The sequence below is a fragment of the Priapulus caudatus genome, unplaced genomic scaffold, assembly GCF_000485595.1.
Source record: "Priapulus caudatus unplaced genomic scaffold, Priapulus_caudatus-5.0.1 Scaffold280, whole genome shotgun sequence".
Taxonomy (NCBI): domain Eukaryota; kingdom Metazoa; phylum Priapulida; class Priapulimorpha; order Priapulimorphida; family Priapulidae; genus Priapulus; species Priapulus caudatus.
In genome coordinates this window covers 115,172-136,421 of record NW_014577341.1, presented here as the reverse complement: position 1 = coordinate 136,421, position 21,250 = coordinate 115,172, and the positions used below count along the sequence as shown (strand labels likewise).

At 42.1% G+C, this 21,250-nt stretch overlaps 1 protein-coding gene across 1 annotated transcript in view; it reads left to right on the top strand.

Moving 5' to 3' along the window:
- LOC106808474 (dedicator of cytokinesis protein 9-like) overlaps positions 1-21,250 on the top strand; it is a gene marked incomplete in the record, with an annotated part of 57,933 nt that overhangs the window by 10,391 nt on the left and 26,292 nt on the right. Inside the window, 10 exon segments of the mRNA XM_014811209.1 lie at positions 3,892-4,043; positions 4,248-4,432; positions 4,676-4,741; positions 5,031-5,123; positions 5,520-5,677; positions 6,171-6,258; positions 6,970-7,056; positions 7,335-7,427; positions 9,562-9,636; positions 11,640-11,825. Coding sequence (XP_014666695.1) covers positions 3,892-4,043; positions 4,248-4,432; positions 4,676-4,741; positions 5,031-5,123; positions 5,520-5,677; positions 6,171-6,258; positions 6,970-7,056; positions 7,335-7,427; positions 9,562-9,636; positions 11,640-11,825 — 1,183 coding nt within the window.

Below are 21,250 nucleotides of genomic sequence, written 5' to 3'. Positions count from 1 at the left end.
CTTTTGTCAGTTCTTACTATAAAATAAGAGAACATTTTAATTAGGGAAAGAAACAGCTCTATGCAGCATTTACATATTTATTCTAGATAGTGTACCTACTATACTTCTCCACTAACTCACCTATCCTTAATTTATAAATTATTGAACAATCGCAATATCAACGATTAGCACAAATGTAATGAATTAAACTGCTGTGCCTGCATGTACAGGGATGAGATTCAGATAATTTAATTTTCAGCTTGAAATTTTTAAATTAGGAAACAGAGGATGCTCGAGCATTATGGTGAGGTACGCGTAGGTCATCGCCATGCCTAGGGGGTCCGGAGCATGCTCCCCGAATTTTTTAAAAAGAATGCGTTGCAATTTTGCTGCATTCACCAAATTCTGTTTCCACCACTATTCTGAACAATATATAGGAGACTCTTGAATCACCTTTTCAAGTTGTCCAAAAGGAAACAACGACATATAATAGGAAATCTCAGCGGCTGAAAAACTTAGGGCTAAGTTTTTTTATTAAATGTCTAGACTTAATGTATTTTTTCTGTTTCACCCGTTCGCTCTGCATTGGTTACACTCAGACCTAAGCTGGCCTTGCTGCGGACCAGATTTGAATGAAAAAAACACAATGCGGTAATTGGAACAAGTCATGCATAATCCATGAACACAAACATTCACAACAGCACACAGTAAACCCGGCCCCCAGGCCAGCATCGTCGTTACGTGATCAGCTACCTCGAAATGTTTGGCCCCTCTACTGCAGTCCTGCTGAACAGGGATTTTTCTTTTCTTGTGTACGCAAAAACAGATACGACTGGTATACTTCGCTGTCAGCCTACTGTCTACACTGCTACAGTTACAGTCAGTGTGCTGGAGGATATATTAATATTAAATTGTTACAGTTGTTACCCCCTTCGCCAATTTTCTCAACGAATTTAGGACGTTTACAAACATCGACCCCTAGGGACTTGTCAAATCGCGGATTTCCGCGGATGCCGCGAAGAATCTGCATCCCTGCAATGTATGACGCCACAAACCTCACGCTTTCTACTATTTAACCTTACAGTTATACACGAAAATTTACAGGTTATAATTTACACGCGTATATCAACACGTCTCATGGTGTTCGCAAAGCTGAGTAATTAACGTTTGTGTTTTATGTAGGCAGACGGGGGATATCTTCATTAGACCTGCATCTCGAGATGCTGGTAGCATCTTGTCTTACTAGATCTGTCAGGAACTCTGATATGTATGTGACTTTCTATGTGTAAACGGCCTTCACAAGAGGGTCTGAAAAGATATACACGTGATTAGACATGTGGACGACAGTAATGGTGACAGGGTGAAGAAAACATAGGAAGGTTCGCATACACATGAATTAACAATGGCAAATGCGATATGTCTTCAAAAGTATTCATGATTTTGTGGATCGTGCAATTACGAGTACCAGTCAAACGGTCAAAAACACTCCGGGTTCCTGATAGCAAGCGAAAACCGAGATTCACGAAAGAATTGATTTGGTAATAATTAGCATTGCGCTATAAAAAGCTAACGGACCGATTAAACCTCAGCCTAACCAAAAAGACTCAAAACCAAATAGGTTATTTTATCACTAGTATCTATTAGTAACACTAGTCTCATCAGCCTTACTACAGACAAATCGTGTACCATATACGCCCGATACATACACAAAACCCCAGATTGGAACCATTATTCTGTGCGACGAGCCAATGTCTCTTGCTAGGACCCTTCATACCCTTGCTGCCCAAGCAAATTGCGAAATTCTGTAGCTGACCAAGACGTCTGGGCAAAACTGATCACGTCACTCTGTTTTAATAACCTTTGAAAGGCCTGCTTGTATCATATCACTTTTACTGATGTAAGCTCAGCACTTTGAGCAACGGCTGCCATTCGCGCACCATTCTCTACTCTCAAATCCATGGTAGATATCCGGGTTGCGGCCGCCGGACAGAAAATATTGCCTGAACAACCTAAACAATTCACAGACTTATTTCAACCCTAATCTAAAATGCAACGAATGCTGATGAGGCAATATGAAGATTAGGACTACACTTGTACACGTATGCTACACAGAGATATACGTTACGACTGAAAACTCTTAGACCTGACAGATACTTACATTGATCTTCTAACAACCATAAAAAAGTATACACAAGGCCAAACCACATTCACCTGTTCACCAACGGTATATCATAACACAGGCGCCAGATTATCGATCACAAGCTCCTCTTCCAACAAGCTGAGCATAGGGTCTGCACAGTCTGAAGGGGCCACACAAAATCTCAGAATTTTCAATTCTCATATTCGTTAAGTTTCTACCTTATTCTTGTTATATAATTGCCAAATAGCGGCCTCGACAGCTTCACCTAGCCTTAGACGGCCTCACCCTGTCTAATCTGAACGCGCTGTTACCAACAACAAAAGACAGCCTTCCGCTCCGCGCGAACCTGGTTTCTAAACTGCAGCAATCCCTCATCTTAGATTGATACAACAACACACAAACAACAACAAACAACCGGGCCTTCCGCCAGCAGCACCTGGCGTATTCTAACCTGCAGCAGTCCGTCGGTTCAATTATTTTGACAACACAACAACAACAGACAACAACAAACCAACAACAATAACAATATACCAACAACAAGCAAGGCAAACAGGGGTGCTCCGCCGCGCACCTGGGTGTTCGTAAACTGCGGCCAATCTCGTTCACAAGTTTTACGACAACCAACAACCAACTAGAGCAAGAGTGCGGCACTCACGGAGTGGCATGACCTCCGCCCTGGCGGATAGCGACACTACGCCATCTCAATTCGGACTTCGCACGGAACACACGGCAATAACCCCTATACTACGCCAGTCGTCTCGACATTACACGGCTCCGCATAGTAACATGTAATGTGTTGACGAGCTGCAGTTCCGCTTTGGTGCTCGATGGCTTGCTGGGCTCGCTGGACTTTGCTTGGAGTCGGCTGTGCTCGCTGAGTGTGGTGACTATCGATCTACGGCCAAACGACATACGCCATACGACCTCAACCGCTTCTCAATATCCGACTCAGGTGCGAACACACGAACACACAAGAGCGAAAAACATAACCTCGGTCCACACTATGCTTGGGCGCGACCTCGGGGTAACTATCACGTGACCTCCCTCCACGCCCGGGGGATAGCAACACCCCTGCAGTAGAGGGGCAAACATTTGAGGTAGCTGATCACGTAACGACGATGCCTGGCCTGGGGGCCGGGTTTACATGTTGCTGTGTGCATGTTGTGTTCATGACTATGCACTGATTGTTCCATTCGCATTGTGTTTTTTTCATTCAAATCTGGTCGCAGCAAGGCAGCTTATGTCTGAGTTAAACAATGCAAGCGACGGGTGGAAACAGAAAAATATCATTAAGTCTAGACATTTAATAAAAAAACTTGCCCTATTTTCAGCCCCCTGATTTCCTATTATAGTTCGTTTGTTCCTTTTGACAACTTGAAAAGGTGATTCAAGAGTCTCCTATAATTTGTTCAGAATAGTGGTGGAAACAGAATTTGGTGAATGCACAAAATTGCACCATTCTTTTAAAAAAATTCCGGGGGAGCATGCTCCCGGACCCCCCTAGCATGGCGATGACCTACGGTCCTCCCATTGCTCGCTCCTCTGTTTGCTAATTAAAATTTCAGCTGAAAATTAAATTATCTAATCTCATCCCTGTACATGCCAGGCAGAGTTTAATTCATCATTTGTGCTATCGTTGATATTGCGATTGTCATTACTTTATAAATAAGGATAGGTGAGTTAGTGAGAAGTATAGTAGAACTATCTAGAATAAATATGTAAATGTGCATAGTGTTTCTTCCTAATTAAAATTTTCTCTTCTTTTAATGTAGAACTGACAAGTTATCTAAACTGCAGGCCATACCTGGCAATATTAAAATATCCGTGGAAGAGTTAAAGGTGACAGTGGCAAGGCAAGGAGAGGAGCGGTCTGGTCAGCAAATGTCTCAAGCAAAGGAGAAGGCCACTCAAGGAGTACTACCTAGTGAGTAATATTTAAAAGCAACTGTCTGCAATTGTCTCAGTATAGACAGATAAAATAGGTTATAATTGTTCTAGTATTCTATTTGTTGCAGTACAACAGATAAGATGATGCATTGCATGGCCTGATGCACGCTTTAGATTTAAGAAAAAAAGAAACATGGCCGAAAATGTTGATTTCATCATTTTCGTTTGTTTGTTCTGTAAGATTGCCTGACGCCGTCGCTGAAACCTGTGAAGCCATTTCCCGAGCCGCCGACACATCCCGTGTCGTACGAGGTGGAGGAGTTCCTACCTGACTTCAGCACCAGCTTCCCACACACGACCTACATCAACAATCTCTACGTGTACCCGATACACTTGAAGTACGACACACAGAAGTGCTTCACGAAGGTGAGCGGAATGCACACGTTTGAGACGATTTAAGTTGAGAGTCTGAGAAGTTTGAGCGTATATGTATGCGGTGGATATCTTTGTTTGAAGTTATCAGCGTAAGGCATTTGTTTGATGAGTGTTTCGCCAGAGTAAATATCATAACTTGAAGATAAGCTTATGCTGTGTTAGATGTTGACGTTTTATCTGTGGAAGTACTGTGATTAAATTATAACATGGGCTGGTTTATTTGTTTGTTTCCAGGCCAGAAACATTGCTTGTGTGATAGAGTTCAAAGATAGTGACAGTGCCACTTCTGCTCCTCTGAAGGTATGCAAATAAAACTTGTTTGTTTTTCATAATCTCTGTTCAGTATTTAAAAAATGTAGAATTAATTTTTTTTTTTAAATATACAATATATATATTTAAAAAATATTTTCTATAGAAATAAACTCTCTGGACGTATTATTAGAACATAATTAATCTTGCTGTTTTGTTGCTTTATTTACTGTACTGTTATCATGACTGTTGGTTTTACACCATAACTTTGTTTACTTTTGTAATAATCACGATGACGACTTGTGTATCACACATGTTAACACCTTTCTGGTGTTTTCAGCGTATCTATGGTCGCCCGGGCATGCCAGCATTTGTAACAACAACAAGTGCAGCCGTGCTTCACCACAGCACCACTCCAGATATGTACGAAGAGGTATTCATACAACACAATCAGTTCTGTTATTAACTGCTTTTTCTTTGGGTACTGGTGAATGTGGATGTGGACGGCTTAGCGTTGACTATGTTAGCCCGTGATTACTTAGAATCTGTCAGCATCTACTGGACATTGCTTATAAATCATTAATTTGCTCATAAGTCAATAATTTGGTTGATCATAATTACTGTCCGACTCTTACTCTGCGCAGCATTGCCACTGTCCAGTGTCCTCATTGTAATTTTCCCGTAACTGTGGCAAATGTTTCACTCAGCGTTGTTATTTGACATTGTGTCGTCATGGGATCTGTTGCAGTACATGGAAGACGTTGCTAAGGAATTGTGGATTCTGTTGTTCGTGCCGTATAGGTGATGAAGTTCTTCTTTCATTTCTCAGGTGAAGGTTGCACTGCCACTGCAGCTGCACAGCAAGCATCATATCCTGTTTCGGTTCTTTCACGTCAGCTGCGAACTTCCCAAGTCGTCCATGAAGAAGAAGGACAATGTGGAGACGGCTGTGGGATATGCATGGCTTCCGATTCTACAGAACAATGTGTAAGTTATATAAATAGAGAGTACATGTGGTATATGTACCATACAACATGTGTATCTATATATGCGTGCGTGTGTGTGCGTGTGCATGCGACCGTGCTTGCGTGTGTATGTACATGCATGCAAATATGAATGCGTGCATGCATGTACGTGCGGCAATAGATGAATAGACTGATGTAATTATGACATCATGTTGAATCCACTCTAGTTTTAGTGTATTACGGGTTTATTAGTACGTCTTGCTGCTATGGTAATTGGTGTGCTATCAACCTGACCTCCTATGATACAAGAAATGTATGCGTGAGAATGCAAAGAACTGCATTTCAAATGCACACTCTATAAAGAATGAAGAAGGCAGCTAGTGTGCATTTAGCATGGTAATGTAGATGGCTAGGCTAGAGATAATATATGCCATATAATGCCATGGCGCAATGCACGCACATCAGTAGAAATGCAGTCGTAGCAAGTTTTTACAAGTTTGATTCATATGTTTTAGTGTCACTGTGGGAGAACACAGCATCTGTGTCGCACAAGAATTGCCTGCTGGATATCTGACCTCTGACCCTCAAAGCTTCGGGAAAGGGGTACGTCTTGTAATTACTAGAAGAACATGGTTGCCTCAGTTATGTGTGTGTAATGGCATTGTTAATTTAATGATTAATGCTGGGTGTTGAGATGCTTATCGAATATAATGGCTGAATTGTGGTTTGACTTTTGATTTTGACTTTGGTTTGACGTACCACATTATATAACCCCACCATCATTCGGTGAATAACTATGGTAATGTTGTTTGAAAGATTTCTAATTAAGAATTTTGAATGGAAAGTACCACCAATTCGATAGTAATGTGAACAAAGTATTCATGCTAGCTGTCAAGTTGATTATAATGCATTAACCAATATATATAACCACATACATATATACATATACATATGTGTATACTAGTAGTGGTCTATGTTTGGTATAAGTAACATGATTTACGATGATTTGCATGCCAGTGTGCAACATGAAAGATTGAGAGCAGTGTGTTAACTCGGTGATGTCATTTATATAATATTTATGATGTCTTATTTATTACACTATAATTTTATCAGGAGCTTATAAATATATTTCCATTTATAAGCTCCTGATTTTATATGCATAACTATGTATAATATTACGATAAATATAATGAATACTGTTCTGGTTTTTCTGTTTTAAAGCTTAGATTCATAACTACTTCACCATGTAAGATATCGATACTTTATGCTCACTATTTATGCTGTGTTCTCAATCTTTCACTGAAACTTTTATAGTATGCTGGCCCTATCATCAAGTGGGTGGACAATTCCAGGCCCGTGTTTAAGGCTAGCTTGAGGCTCTTGTCTACAGTGTACACCAAGGTAATTATATCTACTTATTGTATTTCTAGGTAGTTACTTATGCCAATTGCTCCTACTCATGGACTGTAACCTTCATAATGGTTTCATGGAAGCAAAAGCTATGCAATACGATTAGGGGCAGCAGTGGGAGGCACCAGTGTTAACTATGTCTTTTCTAGTGCATTTGTCCTAGCTATTGATACTCAGTATTCACTTTAGAATGATATTCAAAGCAAATAACTCTGTTATGTTATGTTAAGAAAGCGCATAAGGATGTTTATTTTATATTTTCTCTGTAGGATGTTCATCTGCAGAAGTTCTTTAGTCACTGTGAGAAGTTAGAGGACTCTGCAGACCCTGTAGACAAGAGTGAGACTGTAAACTTAGTCAAGGTAAGAGCTATTATTTATCCTGCTAATGCAGTCTATATAGTGAATCCATGTGATTTACAACACACACGCCCACGCACTCAGACGCGACCCACACATGTACAAGTGTTTACTCATGGGAATTTATATATGACCTTATTTCTTAATTTGATATTGTCTTTAATATATTGCCATAATCGTTTTGCTTTTTGTCTATTTACCATTGGTGGTTTTTCTGAAGATAATTTCTTTTCTTTTCATGATTGTATTTAAAAATACAGCACAGTGTATTTCTAATCTGCCTACTCCTGTAGCTTGCACCTCCAACAGCTTTTACAATCGTTATTAATCGTGTTTCTACGACCCTGTCTATCTTGAGTAGGTTCATAAGTACTGCCTCTTATCTGGTTATTTCCTTATGTCTGTATACTTTAACTTACGTGTCACTTGGAGATACGAGGATAATAATGACATTGGATAGGCTATTTACGCTGCTTGGGCGTACACCTGTGCATTCTGCCAGTCGTTCAGTATGCAGTCAGTAGCATTTTGCCTTTTTCTCGTGCATCTAGATAGTCTAGAACTAAAGTGTTCCAGGGTTGTTGTTGGTTTTGGTTGCTAACAGTAAATATAATTGAGGTTTCTCTTGTGTTTCGAGGTGGTGGTCTTTACGCTTGTGTTTTCAGTCCTGTTGCATGAGCATTTCATGTTTAAACATTACGCGGGTGTCTAGAAGTCTCGGTGTTGGCCGATAGCTCACTTCTCTATCTTATCTGTGGGCGTGCTGAACGTTTATCATTCTGATATCCATGTAAAAACATGTTTGCAGAACCCATGCCGTATCTGAGATTGCAGTAGCTACTTGAAAAGCCTATTTGACAATTTCTAATGTTTTAACCCCGTGACGCTGCGGCGGTACATAAAAGGCCAAGTTTTATAATTGCAAGTCATTCTCTGACTGAAAAAAATGGAGGCTATTGGGCCTACGAGCGCACAAATCCCCCAGCAAACTACATATATAACAATCTTAGTTCGATTGCCTCAAGTCAGAGTGTGATTGATTGGAGCCCACTAAATTCACGAGCACACAAATACATGGCAATATAAATATAAAAAATCTTAGTTCAGTTGCTGCAAGTTATGATTGATTGGAAACCACCGAATCTGTGAGCACATGAATACACGGCAAGGTCGCTAAAGGGCTGTACACACTAGGCGATTAAATCGGGCGACTAAATCGCCGGTGAAATCGCCTAGCGTGTCCAGTCAGTCGCCGCCGATTTAATCGCATAGATCAAAACGTTTTGATATTATCGGGCGATTATTTCAGTCGCCCCATAAAATCGCCTAGTGTGTCCACTCGACTCGCGCGATAGAATCGGGCGATATTATCGGGCGATAAAGTCGCCCGATTAGATCGCATTAAAATTGCCTAGTGTGTCCGGCCCATAATATAAACCCTATCATGCATTGATTGGTTCACACAGGGGTGCTGATTGCACTAATCTTTCAGCACTGTGAAACCATAAAACCAAGCTACTTATACTGCAGCAACCCAAATACTGATGTTCAAACAGCAGTATATACTAATAATAACTATAAGTATTACTAATAAATTAATACTAAACAGCAGTGCTGGGCCTAAAGTGGGTAAAGGAGGTAGAGGAGGTAGAGGAGGTAGAGGAGGTAGAGGAGGGAAGAAGATAGAAGGAAAGGGTAGAGAACTGGAGAATGTAGAGAATATGGGAATACAGAGGCCAACAGAAGAAATGAAAAAGGCCAAGTAAATAGAGAAAATGGAGAAAAGTGTTAATAAACACCTCCGCCGCACGTATTGTGTGGGATGTTGTGCGTGGCTAGTGGACAAATACTTTTGTCTCAATATTTTACCAGCAAATTTCCTGACATGCGCACGGGTTCTGCATGCAAACACAGTCTCTCGGCGAGCAGTCGTCTGCTTTTCGGCCAATCCTTACTGCCTTTGCACGGGACCTCGCTGTTAGTTGCTCCTATATATATATATATATATATATATATATATACATATTACATATATGTATAGTTTAGTTGCTATAGCCACGTACGTCGCTCTGTTCGCGTCCGTGTGTCGCACTGTCATCGCTGATGTTTGCATGTTTTCGACGCTTTGCGTGTGAAGCCGAAGACGGACATGAGAAGCCTCGTTGAGTTCGCATCAGGAGACTTCCACAGAGAGCTAGCTAACTCAGTGAAGGTAATGACGTCTCGTAAGCCCCGTCTACACGAGGATTTTTAACCCGGGTTAAGCGTCTACACGAGGGCCTAACCCGGGTTAACTAACGCAGGATACGTCTTAACCCGGGTTAGTGTAACCCCGCGATGTGAGGAGGGTTAACTAACCCAGGTTAAGAGCATAGTTCCTTAACCCTGCGATAGACGGCGATAGTGAACAATAGTCCACTATAGACAATAGAACAATAGGAACGTCTCGCGTGGCAGAACCGCTCAATCGTGGAGCGGGTGGTGCTCGTGTAGACGCTACTCATTTCTTATCTTGGGTTAAGCTAACCCGAGACTGTTCTTAACCCGGGTTAAGGAAACGTCGTGTAGACATGGCTATAGTTTGTGTCGCTGTTCTCTCTGCTCCGCTCCGCTCTACGAGTGTATAAACAAGGTCTATGTCCTTCTCTCTCCTCCGCCGCACGAGCGTAGAGGAGCGTTGTAAAATGTGGCTTGCGAAATCGAGCCCCCTACTTTGCGAGAGAAGGGTTGGTTCGTCGGGCTAGTCTGTAGTGGTCGTGATTTATGGTGTACGTTTTAATGCAGGTAATTTCAGGTTGCCAGTTTTATGAAAGCACACACCCACACACACATCGACAGACTCGGTTACAACACAGACACAGGCACAAGCACAGACACAGAGTCAGCCAGAGACATAGATATAGAAACAGACAAAGCTATAGCTACAGAAAGAGACATGCACATGCACATGCACTTTCCTGAAATACACCTCACAGAGACATACCATTCACACAAATGCACCGAAACATGTTATATGTATTCTTTTCTTGCAAAAAGAGCACGAGCATAATTGAGTGATGAATTTACCTCACCAAGTTCACCTATGCTGGCTTGCTTCATTGCAATACATGATGTAATCAACACAACTATGCTATGCCTATACACAATATGTATTCGTTCATCATGCTGTTTTATCGTACGAGTTGAAAGTGTCATCCATGTGCACAGAGAGATATGAATTGCATTGAGAACGTGAGCGTATGTAAGTGAGCGGTCTGTGAACTACATGGGGGTTGCGTTTAGAACGTGAGCGCATGTAAGTGAGCGGTCTGTGAACTACATGGGGGTTGCGTTTAGAACGTGAGCGCATGCAAGTGAGCGGTCTGTGAACTACATGGGGGTTGCGTTTACAACGTGAGCGTATGTAAGTGAGCGGTCTGTGAACATACACTGGGGGTTGCGTTAAAGCGTGAGCGCATGTAATGAGCGGTCTGTGAAAATTACATGGGTTGCGTTTAGCAACGTGAGCGGTATGTAAGTGAGAGGGTCTATGTCCGGCTGGCACTATCGGAGGGTAACCTGGGTATGGTTCGATATATCGAAAGTACTACGGGGTAGCTATACCGATATTGTCGGCTGCGATCCCTCAGTTAGTCCACGTACCCTGACTTTCGAGCCAACTGATGTCGTAATACATACACTCTGTCAAGTTACCACATCACATAGAAGAAACCTCAAAACATCGCAATCCAATAAAAATGTATGCTATGTTTGACTATATTTTTCTTTTTCCTTTTTTTTAAACGAAGAGCTAGCTTTTATATTTTAGTTTTACAACATCGGAAATACATCAGTTACAAGTCAGGGTACGGTGGGACAATGCAGGGCAAGGCCGTACACAGGAAATTTTCTGTAGGGGGGCAAATACGCAGGAAATTTTCTGTAGGGGGGGCAAAGGTACTCCCCACGCCCTCTATTGCCCTATTTGTCCCATTAAAAGGCATACTCTGGAAATCTCTAGGGGGGGGGGCAACTGCCCCTGCTGCCCCCCTGCTGCGTACGGCCTTGATGCAGGGTACGCAGCGACATATAGTATAGTACACCGTGGTACTTTCCAATATATCGAACCGTACCCAGGGTAGCCTCCGATAGTACTCTGGGGGACATAGACCTTATCAGCGTAAGTGAGCCATCTGTGATGTGAACTACGTCGGGGTTGCGTTTGCTGTTGCGCAGGTGCTGCACGCGGTGGAGATCAGCACGATCATCCGCTTCCTGCCGCCGACGTTCAACCAGCTGTTTCGTCTGCTGGCGGCGTGCGCCAGCGACGACGTCTCCCAGAACACCATCCGCCTGCTCATCCACGTCGTGCAGGGCATACACGCGGCGGGAAAGCCTGACATCCTGCACACATACGTGAAGGTACTCGCAGTCTCGCATTTACTGTAACGCACCTTACACTCACTTATTACACGCGGCGGGAAAGCCTGACATCCTGCACACATACGTGAAGGTACTTGCAGCCTCGCATTTACTGTAACACACCTTACACTCACTTATTACACGCGGCGTGCACTCATTCTTCTCATGCTCACAGTCCACTAGTGCACTCATTCTTCTCATGCTCACAGTCCACTAGTGCACTCATTCTTCTCATGCTCACAGTCCACTAGTGCACTCATTCTTCTTAGTGGGCACTAGTGGATGTGAGCATGAGAAGAATGAGTGCACTAGTGAACTGTGAGATAGAGAAGGAATGTGAGTGCACTATTTGAACTGCTGCGCATGAGAGAAATGGTGTACTATGTGAAAACTGTGAGCATGAGAAGAATGAGTGTACTAGTGGGACTGTGAGCATGAAGAAGAATGAGTGCAGCTCAGTGATAACTGTGGCATCGAGAAGACAATGAGATGTACTTAGTCGAACTTTGAGCAATGAGTAAGAATGACGTGCCACTAGTAGACTGTGGCATGAGAGAATCGAGTGCACTAGTGGACTGTGAGCATGCAGAAGAGATGAGTGTACTAAGTGAACTGTGAGCCATGAGAGAATGAGTGTACTAGTTTGAGACTTGAGACTCGACGAAGAAATGAGTGCACTAGTAGGACTGTGCAGCCTATGAGACGAATGAGTAGTACTATGGACTGTGAGCATGATGAAGAATGAAGCTGTACTAGTGGAACTGTGAAGCTTGAGAAGCAATGTAGTGACTAACTGAACTGGAGCATGAGAAGAATGAGTGCCCACTGTGGACTGTGAGATGATGAAGAATGAGTGCACTAGCTGGACTGTGAGCATGAGAAGAATGAGGCACTAGTGGATGCTGGAGTATGAGAAGAACGGTGCACTAGTTGGATGGTTGAGCCCATGGAGAAGAATGAGTGTCACTAGCTTGAACTGTTGAGCATGCAGAAGAAATGAAGTGCACTAGTGCGACTGTGCGCCATGAGAACGATATGAGTGTACTAAGATGGACTGTGAATCATGGAAGAATGAGTGTACTAGTGGCTGTGAGCTATGAGAGAATGAGCTGCACTAGTGACTGTGCATGAGCAAGGAATTGGGGTGCCATTAGTTGGGATGTGAGCATCGAGAAGAATGAGTGCACTAGTGGAATGTTGCCAGCATTGCACGAACGAATGTAGCTAGTACTAGTGGACTGTGAGCCATAGAAGAATGAGGTGCCTAGTGGACTGTGGCAGCCATGGAGAATGAGTGCACTAGTGGACCATGTTGAGTATGGCAGAAGAACGAGTACTTAGTGAACTGCTGAGCAGCAGAAGAATGACGTGCCACTAGTGAACTAGTGAGTATGAGAAGAACGAGTGTACTAGTGGCGACTGGTGAGCATGAGAAGAATGGTGCTACTAGTGCGACTGTGGGCATGCAGAAGAATGGTGTACTAGTTCGGACTTTGTGCTCATTGCAGAAAGAATGACGTGCTACTAGTGAGACGTAGTGAGCATGAGAAGAATTGAGTGCACTAGTGGACTGTGAGCATGAGAAGAATGAGATGCGACTGGTGCGACTGTGAGCATTGAGAAGAATGAGTGCACGCCGCGTGTAATAAGTGAGTGTAAGGGTGTTACAAGTAAATGCGATGGCTGCAAGTACCTTCACGTAATGTGTGCAGGATGTCAGGCTTTCCCGCCGCGTGTAATAAGTGAGTGTAAGGTGCGTTTACAGTAATGCGACGGTGCCGAGTACCTTCACGTATGTGTGCAGGATTTCACGGCTTTCCCCGCCCGCGTGTAATAAGTGAGTGTATAGTGCGCTTACAGTTTAAAAAAAGGCGAGACAGCGAGTACCTTCAGCGTAATGTGCTGCAGGTATGTCAGGGCTTTCCCGCGGTGTATGCCTGCACGGACGTGGATGAGCAGCGCGGACGGTGTTCTGGCGCAGACTGTTTTCGTCGCTGGCGCCAACGCCGCCGCATACGAACAGCTGGTTGAACGTCGGCGGCGCAGGAAGCGCGCATGATCGTGCTGATCTCCACGCGTGCAGCACCTGCGCAACAGCAAACGCAACCCGACGTAGTTCACATCACAGATGGCTCATTTTACGCTGAATAAGCCGTCTATTTCCCCAGAGTTACTATCGGAGGCCTACCCTGCGGTACGAGTTCCAGAATATTGGGAAAGTTACACGGTATATAGCTATATGTCGCCTGGTACCTGCAATCAAGCCGTACGCCAGCAGAGCGGCAGCATGGAGCAGTTGCCCTCCCCTAGAGATTCCTACAGAGTATGCCGCTTTTAATGGGACAAATAGGGCAATAGAGGGCGTGGGGGCTCTACCTTTGCCCCCCCTACAGAAAATTTCTGCCACGTATTTCGCCCCCGTAACAAAAATTGTCTGCGTACGCGCCTATGCCCTGACCATTCTCCCACCGCTACCCTGGACTTGTAAATTGAATGTATTTCCGCCATGTTGCTAAAACCTAAAAATAAAAAGTAGCTCTTCCGTTTAAAAAAAAGGAAAAGAAAATATAGTCAACATAGCAGTACTTTTTAGTTGGATTGCGATGTTTTGAGCGATTTTTCTATTTGATGTGGTAACTTCGACAGAGTGTATGTATTACGACATCAGTTGGCTCGAAAGTCAGGGTACGTGGACTAACTGAGGGATCGCAGCCGACAATATCGGTATAGCTACCCCGTAGTACTTTCGATATATCGAACCATACCCAGGTTTAGCCCTCCGATAGTGCCAGCCGGACATAGACCCTCTCCATTACATACCGCTCACGTTGCTGAACGCAACCCATGTAATTTTCACAGACCGCTCATTACATGCGCTCACGCTTTAACGCAACCCCCAGTGTATGTTCACAGACCGCTCACTTAATGCGCCTCACGTTCTTTAACGCAACCCCATGTATTCACAGACGCTCACTTGCATGCGCTCACGTCTAACGCAACCCCATGTAGTTCACAGACGCCTCACTTACATGCGTCACTTTCTAAACGCAACCCATGTAGTTCACGAACCGCCCTCACTTACATACGCTTTCACGTTCTCAATGGCAACTTCATATCTCTCTGTGACATGGGATGACACTTTCACCTCGATCCGATAAACAGCATGATTAACGATGACATATTTGTGATATAGGCATAGCATAGTTGTGTTGATTACATATGTATTGCAATGAAGCAGCAGATAGGTGAACCTTGGTGATGGTAAATTTTCATCACTCAATTAATCCTCGTGCTCTTTTGCCACGAAAGAATACATATAACATGTTTCAGGTGCATTTGTGTTGACTGGCTATGTCCTCTGTGAGTGGTATTTAGGAAAGTGCCATGTGCATGCTGACCATGTCTCTTTCTGAGCTATAGCTTCTGTCTGTTTCTATATCTATGTCTCTGCGCGTGGACTCTGTGCTCTGTGCATTGTGCTGTGCTCTGTGTTGTACCGAGTCTGTCGATGTGTGTGTTGGGTGTGTGCTTTCATTAAAACTGGCACCCTGAAATTTACCTGCATTAAACGTACACATAAATCACGATCACTACAGACTAGCGCCGAGCGAAAACCCTTCTCTCGCAAAGTACGGGGCCTCGCATTTCGCAAGCCACATTTACAACGCTCCTCTAACGCTCGTGCGCAGGAGGAGAAGAAGACATAGACTCTTGTTTATACACCTCGTAGCAGCGGAGCGGAGCAGACAGAACAGCCACACAAAACTATAGCCCGATGTTACACGCACGTTTCCTTAACCGGTTAGAAAACAGTCTCGGGTTAGTCTCAACCAAAAAAAAATAAAAAAAAAAAAAAATGATAAGAAATTGAGTAGCGTCTACACGAGCACCACCCGCTCCACGATGAGCGGTTCGCACGCGAGCGTTCCTATTGTCTATTGTCTATAGTGGACTATTGTTCACTAATCGCGTCTATCGCAGGCGTTTAAGGAACTATGCTTTAACCTGGCTTAGTTAACCTCCTCACATCGCGGCGGTGACATACCGGGTTTAAGGTATCCTGCAGTTAGTTACCCAGCGTTATGCGCTCGTGTTTAGAACGCTTACCCGGTTAAAAAATCCTCGTGTCAGACGGGGCTTACTTCCAGAGTCTTACTTCACTGAGTTTAGCTAGCTCTCTGTGGAAGTCTCCTGATGCGAAATCAACGAGGGCTTCTCATGTCGTCTTCGGCCTTCACACGCAAAAGCGTCGACAACATGCAAAACATCAGCGATGGACAGTGCGACACACGACGCGAACAGAGCGACGTTACGTGGCTATAATGCAATAAACCTATAATATATTGTAATATGTATATATATATGATATATATAGTATGATAATATATATATAGGAGCCAACTAACGCGAGGTCCCGGTGCAAAGGCAGTAAGGATGTTGCGCCGAAAGCAGCACGACCTGCTCGCCCGAGGGACCTGTAGTTTGACATGCAGAAACCCGTGCGCATTCAGGAATTTGAGTGGTAAATATCTGAGACAAAGTATTTGTCACTAGCACGCACAACATCCCACACAATTACGCTGCTGCGACGGAGGTGTTTTTAACACTTTTCTACCATTTTCTCTATTTTACTTGGCCTTTTTTCATTTCTTCTGTTGCCTCTTGTCTATTCCATATTCTCTACTCTCCAGTTCTCCTTACCCTTTCCTTTCTATCTTCTTCCCTCCTCTACCTCTCTACCTCCTCTAACCTCCTTACCTCCTTACCACTTCCTTCTTTAGGCCAGCACTGCTGTTTGTATTAATTTATTAGTAATAACTTATAGTTATTATTAGTCTATTACTGCTGTTGAAATCGTATTTTGGTTGCTGCAGTATAGTAGCTTGGTTTTATGCGTTCACAGTGCTTGAAAGATTAGTGCAACTTCCATAAAAAAAATAAACAAAAAAAAATAAATATAAAAAACAAAACAAAATACAAACACCCTGTGTGAACCATCAATGCATGATAGGTTTATATTATGGCGGACCACTAGCAATTTTAAGTGCCCGATCTAATCGGGCGACTTTATCGCCCGATAATATCGCCCAGATTCTAGTCGCGCGAGCGAGTGCGAAACACTAGGCGATTTTATGGGGCGAACTGAAATAATCGCCCGATATATCAAAAACGTTTTGATCTATGCGATTAATCGGGCGGCGAGCTGATCTGGACACACTAGGCCATTTCACCGGCGATTTAGTCGCCCGATTTAATCGCTAGTGCTGTTACAGCCTTTAGCGACCTTGCCGTGCTATTCATGTGCTCACAGATTCGGCTGGTTTCAATCATCGATAATTGCAGCAAACTGAACTAGATTTTTATATTTATATTGCCATGTATTTGTGTGCTCGTGATTTATGGCTCAATTAATAACAGCTCTGATTGCAGCATCGAACTATAGATTGTCTATATATGTAGTTTGCTGGGGGATTTGTGCGCTTCGTTAGCGCCCAATAGCCTCATTTTTTTCAGTCAGAGACATGACTTGCGAATTATAAAAATTGGCCTTTTATGTACCGCCGCAGCGTCACGGGGTAAAAATTAGAAATTGTCAAATAGGCTTTTCAAGAGCTCTGCAATCTCAGATACTGGCATGGCTTTCTGCAAACATGTTTTTTTACATGGATATCAGGAATCGATAAACGTTTCAGCAGCCCACAGATAGATAGAGAAGTGAGCTTATCGTGCCCAACACAGAGACTTCTAGACACCGCGTAATGTTTAAACATGATAATGGCATTCATGAAACAGGACTGAAAACCAAGCGTAAACGGACACCACTCGAAACACAGAGAAACCTCAATTATATTTATCGTTAGCCAACCAAAAAACCAACAACAACCTTGGAACACTTTAGTTCTAAGACTATCTAGCATGCACGAGAAAGGCCAAAATGCTACTGACTGCCATACTGAAGACTGCAGAATGCTACAGGTGTACGCCAAGCAGCGTAAAGTTAGCCTATCCAATGTCCATTATTATCCTCGTATCTCATAGTGACAGTAATGTTAAAGTATGACAGACATAAGGAAATAACAGATAATGAGCAGTATTATGAACATATCAAGATAGGGACACGGTAGAGCCAAAACGATTAATAACGATTGTAAAAGCTGTTGGAGGGTGCAAGCTACAGAGTAAGAGCATCTAGAAATACACTGTGCCTGTATTTCTTAAATACAATCATGAAAAGAAAGAAATTATCTTCGAAAACACCAATGGTAAATAGACAAAAAGCAAACACGATTATGGCCAATATATAAAGGACATATCAAATTAAGAATAGGTCAAATTTATAATATTCCATGATGTAAAACTTGCTACAATGCTGTGGGTCGCGTCTGAAGTGCGTGGGGCGTGTGTGTTGTAAATCACATGGATTCACTATATAGAACTGCATTAGCAGGATAAAATATAGCTCTTACTTGATAAGATTCTAAGTCTCACTCTTGGTCTCAGTGTCTGCAGGAGTCCTATAATTTCACAGTGACTAAAGAATCTTCTGCAGATGAACATCTACAGTAAAAATTGATAAAATAACATCCTTATGCGCCTTTTCTTAACATAAGCATACAAGTATTTGCTCTTTGAATATCATTCTAATGGGTGAATACTGAGTATCAATAGCTATGGAAAATGCACTAGAAAAGACATAGTTAACACTGGTGCTCCCACTGCTGCCCCTTAATCCGTTATCTGCATAGCTTCTTTGCTGCAATGAAACCATTTATGAAGTTACAGTCCATGAGTTAGGAGCAATTGCGATAAGTAACTACCTAGAAATACCAATACAGTAGATATAATTACTTGGTGTTACACTGCTAGACAAGAGCTCAAGCTAGCTTACACACGAGGCCTGGAATTGTCACCCACTTGATGATAGGCGCCAGATACTATAAAAGTTTCAGTCGAAAGATTGAAGAACACAGCCATAAATAAGTGAGCATAAAGTATCGATATCTTACATGGTGAAGATAGTTTATGAAATCTATAGCTTTAACAGGAAAAACCAGAACAGTATTCATTATCATTTAATCGTAATATCTATACGATAGTTTATGCATATAAAATCAGGAGCGTTATAAATGGAACTATATTTATAGACTCCTAGATAAAATTATAGTGTAATAAATGAAGACATCATACATATTATATACAATGACCATCATCGAGTTAACACAATGACCTCTCTAATCTTTCATGTTGCACACTGTCATGCAGAATCATCGTAAATCAATGTTACTTATACCAACAAGAACACTACTTAGTTTAACATTGTTCTGATGTATATAGTAATGTGGCTATATATATATTGGTTAAGCTTTATAATCAACTTGACAGCGTAGCATCGATACTTTGTTCACATGGTACTATCGAATTGGATGGTTACTTTCATTTCAAATTTTAATTAGAAATTCTTTCAAACACAGTACCATAGTTACTGTCACGAATCGAGTGCGTGCGGGCCGTTATATAATGTTGTACGTCAAACAAAGTCAAAATCAAAAGTCAACCACAATTTCAGCCATTATCATTCGATAAGCATCTCAACACCAGCCATTAATCATTAAATTACACAATTGCATTTACACACAACATAATAGGCAACAATGTTCTTCCTATGTAATTACAAAGACGTACCCCTTTTCCGAAGCTTTGAGGGTCAGAGGTCAGCATATCCAGCAGGCAATTTTGTGCGACACAGATGCTGTGCTTCTCACAGTGACACTTAAAACATATGAATTCAAACTGTAAAAACTTGCATTTGACTGCATTTTCTATGCATGTGCGTGCAATGCGCCATGGCATTATATGGCATATATTTATCTCTTGCCTGCCATCTACATTCATGCTATGCACACTAGCTGCCTTCTTCAATTCTTTATAGAGTGTGCATTTGAAATCGCCAAGTTCTTTGAATTCTCACGATACCATTTTTGTATCATAGGAGCGTCAGCGTTGATAGCCCCACACACAATTACATAGCCGCAAGACGTATAATAAACCGTAATACATAAAACTACGAGTGGATTCAACATGATGTCAGAATTAGATCAGTCTACTTCATCTATTGCCGAACGTACATGCATGCACGCATTATTATTTGCATGATGTACAATACGCACGCAAGCGCGGCTCGATGCCACACGCAAACAACACGCAGGATGATATAGCGATAACACATGTTGTATGGCTACATTATACCACATGTTCTCTCTATTTATATACTTACAATTGTTCTGTTTTTTTTAGTAGATCGGAGCCTTGCATAGTCCACAGCCGATTCCACGATTTGTCCTTCTTCTTCATGGCACGACTTGGGAAGGTTCGCAGCTGGACGTGAAAGAACCGAAACAGGCCATATGATGCTTGCTGTGCAGCTGCCAGTGGCAGTGCAACTTCACCTGAGATGAAAGAAGAACTTCATCACCTATAACGGCACGAACCAACAGAATCACAAATTCCTAGCCAACGTCTTCATGTACTGCAACAGATCCATGACGACACAATGTCAAGATAACAACGCTGATGTGAGACATTTGCCCACATTACGAAAATTACGATGAGGACGATTGGACAGTTGCAATGCATGCGCAGAGAAGAGTCGGACAGTAATTATGTTATCAACAAATTATTGACTTATGAGCAAAGTTTAATGATCTTATAAGCATGTCCGTAGATGACTGACAGTTCTAAGTAATCAGGGCTAACATAGGTCAGCTAAGCCTTCCAATCACTTCATCCAGTTACCAAAGAAAAGCAGTTAATAACAGAACTGATATGTAGTTGTATGAATACCTCTTCGTACATATCTGAGTGGTGTCTGTGTGTGAGCACTGGCTGCCCAACTTTGTTGTTATTTTTTTTTTTTTTTTTTTTTTTTTTTTTTTTTTTTTTTTTTTTTTTTTTTTTTTTTTTTTTTTTTTTTTTTTCTTTTTTTTTTTTTCTTTTTTTTTTTTTTTTTTTTTTTTATTTTTTTTTCAAATGCTGCCATGCCCGGGCGACATAGATACGCTGAAAACAGCCAGAAAGGTGTTAACATGTGTTGATACACAAGTTCGTCATCGGACTTATTACAAAAGTAAACAAAGTTATGGTGTAAACCAACAGTCATGATAACAGTACAGTCAAATAACAAGCAACAAACGCAAGGATTAATTATGTTCTCAATATTACGTCAGTAGAGTTTATTTCTATAGAAAATATTTTTTTAAATATATATAATTGCTATATTTAAAAAAAATTAGATTACTAATTTTTTTAAATACTGAACAGAGATTATGAAACAACAAGTATTTATTTGCATACTTCAGAGGAGCAGAAGTGGCACTGTCACTATCTATGAACTCTATCACAAGCAATTGTTTCGACTGAGAACAAAC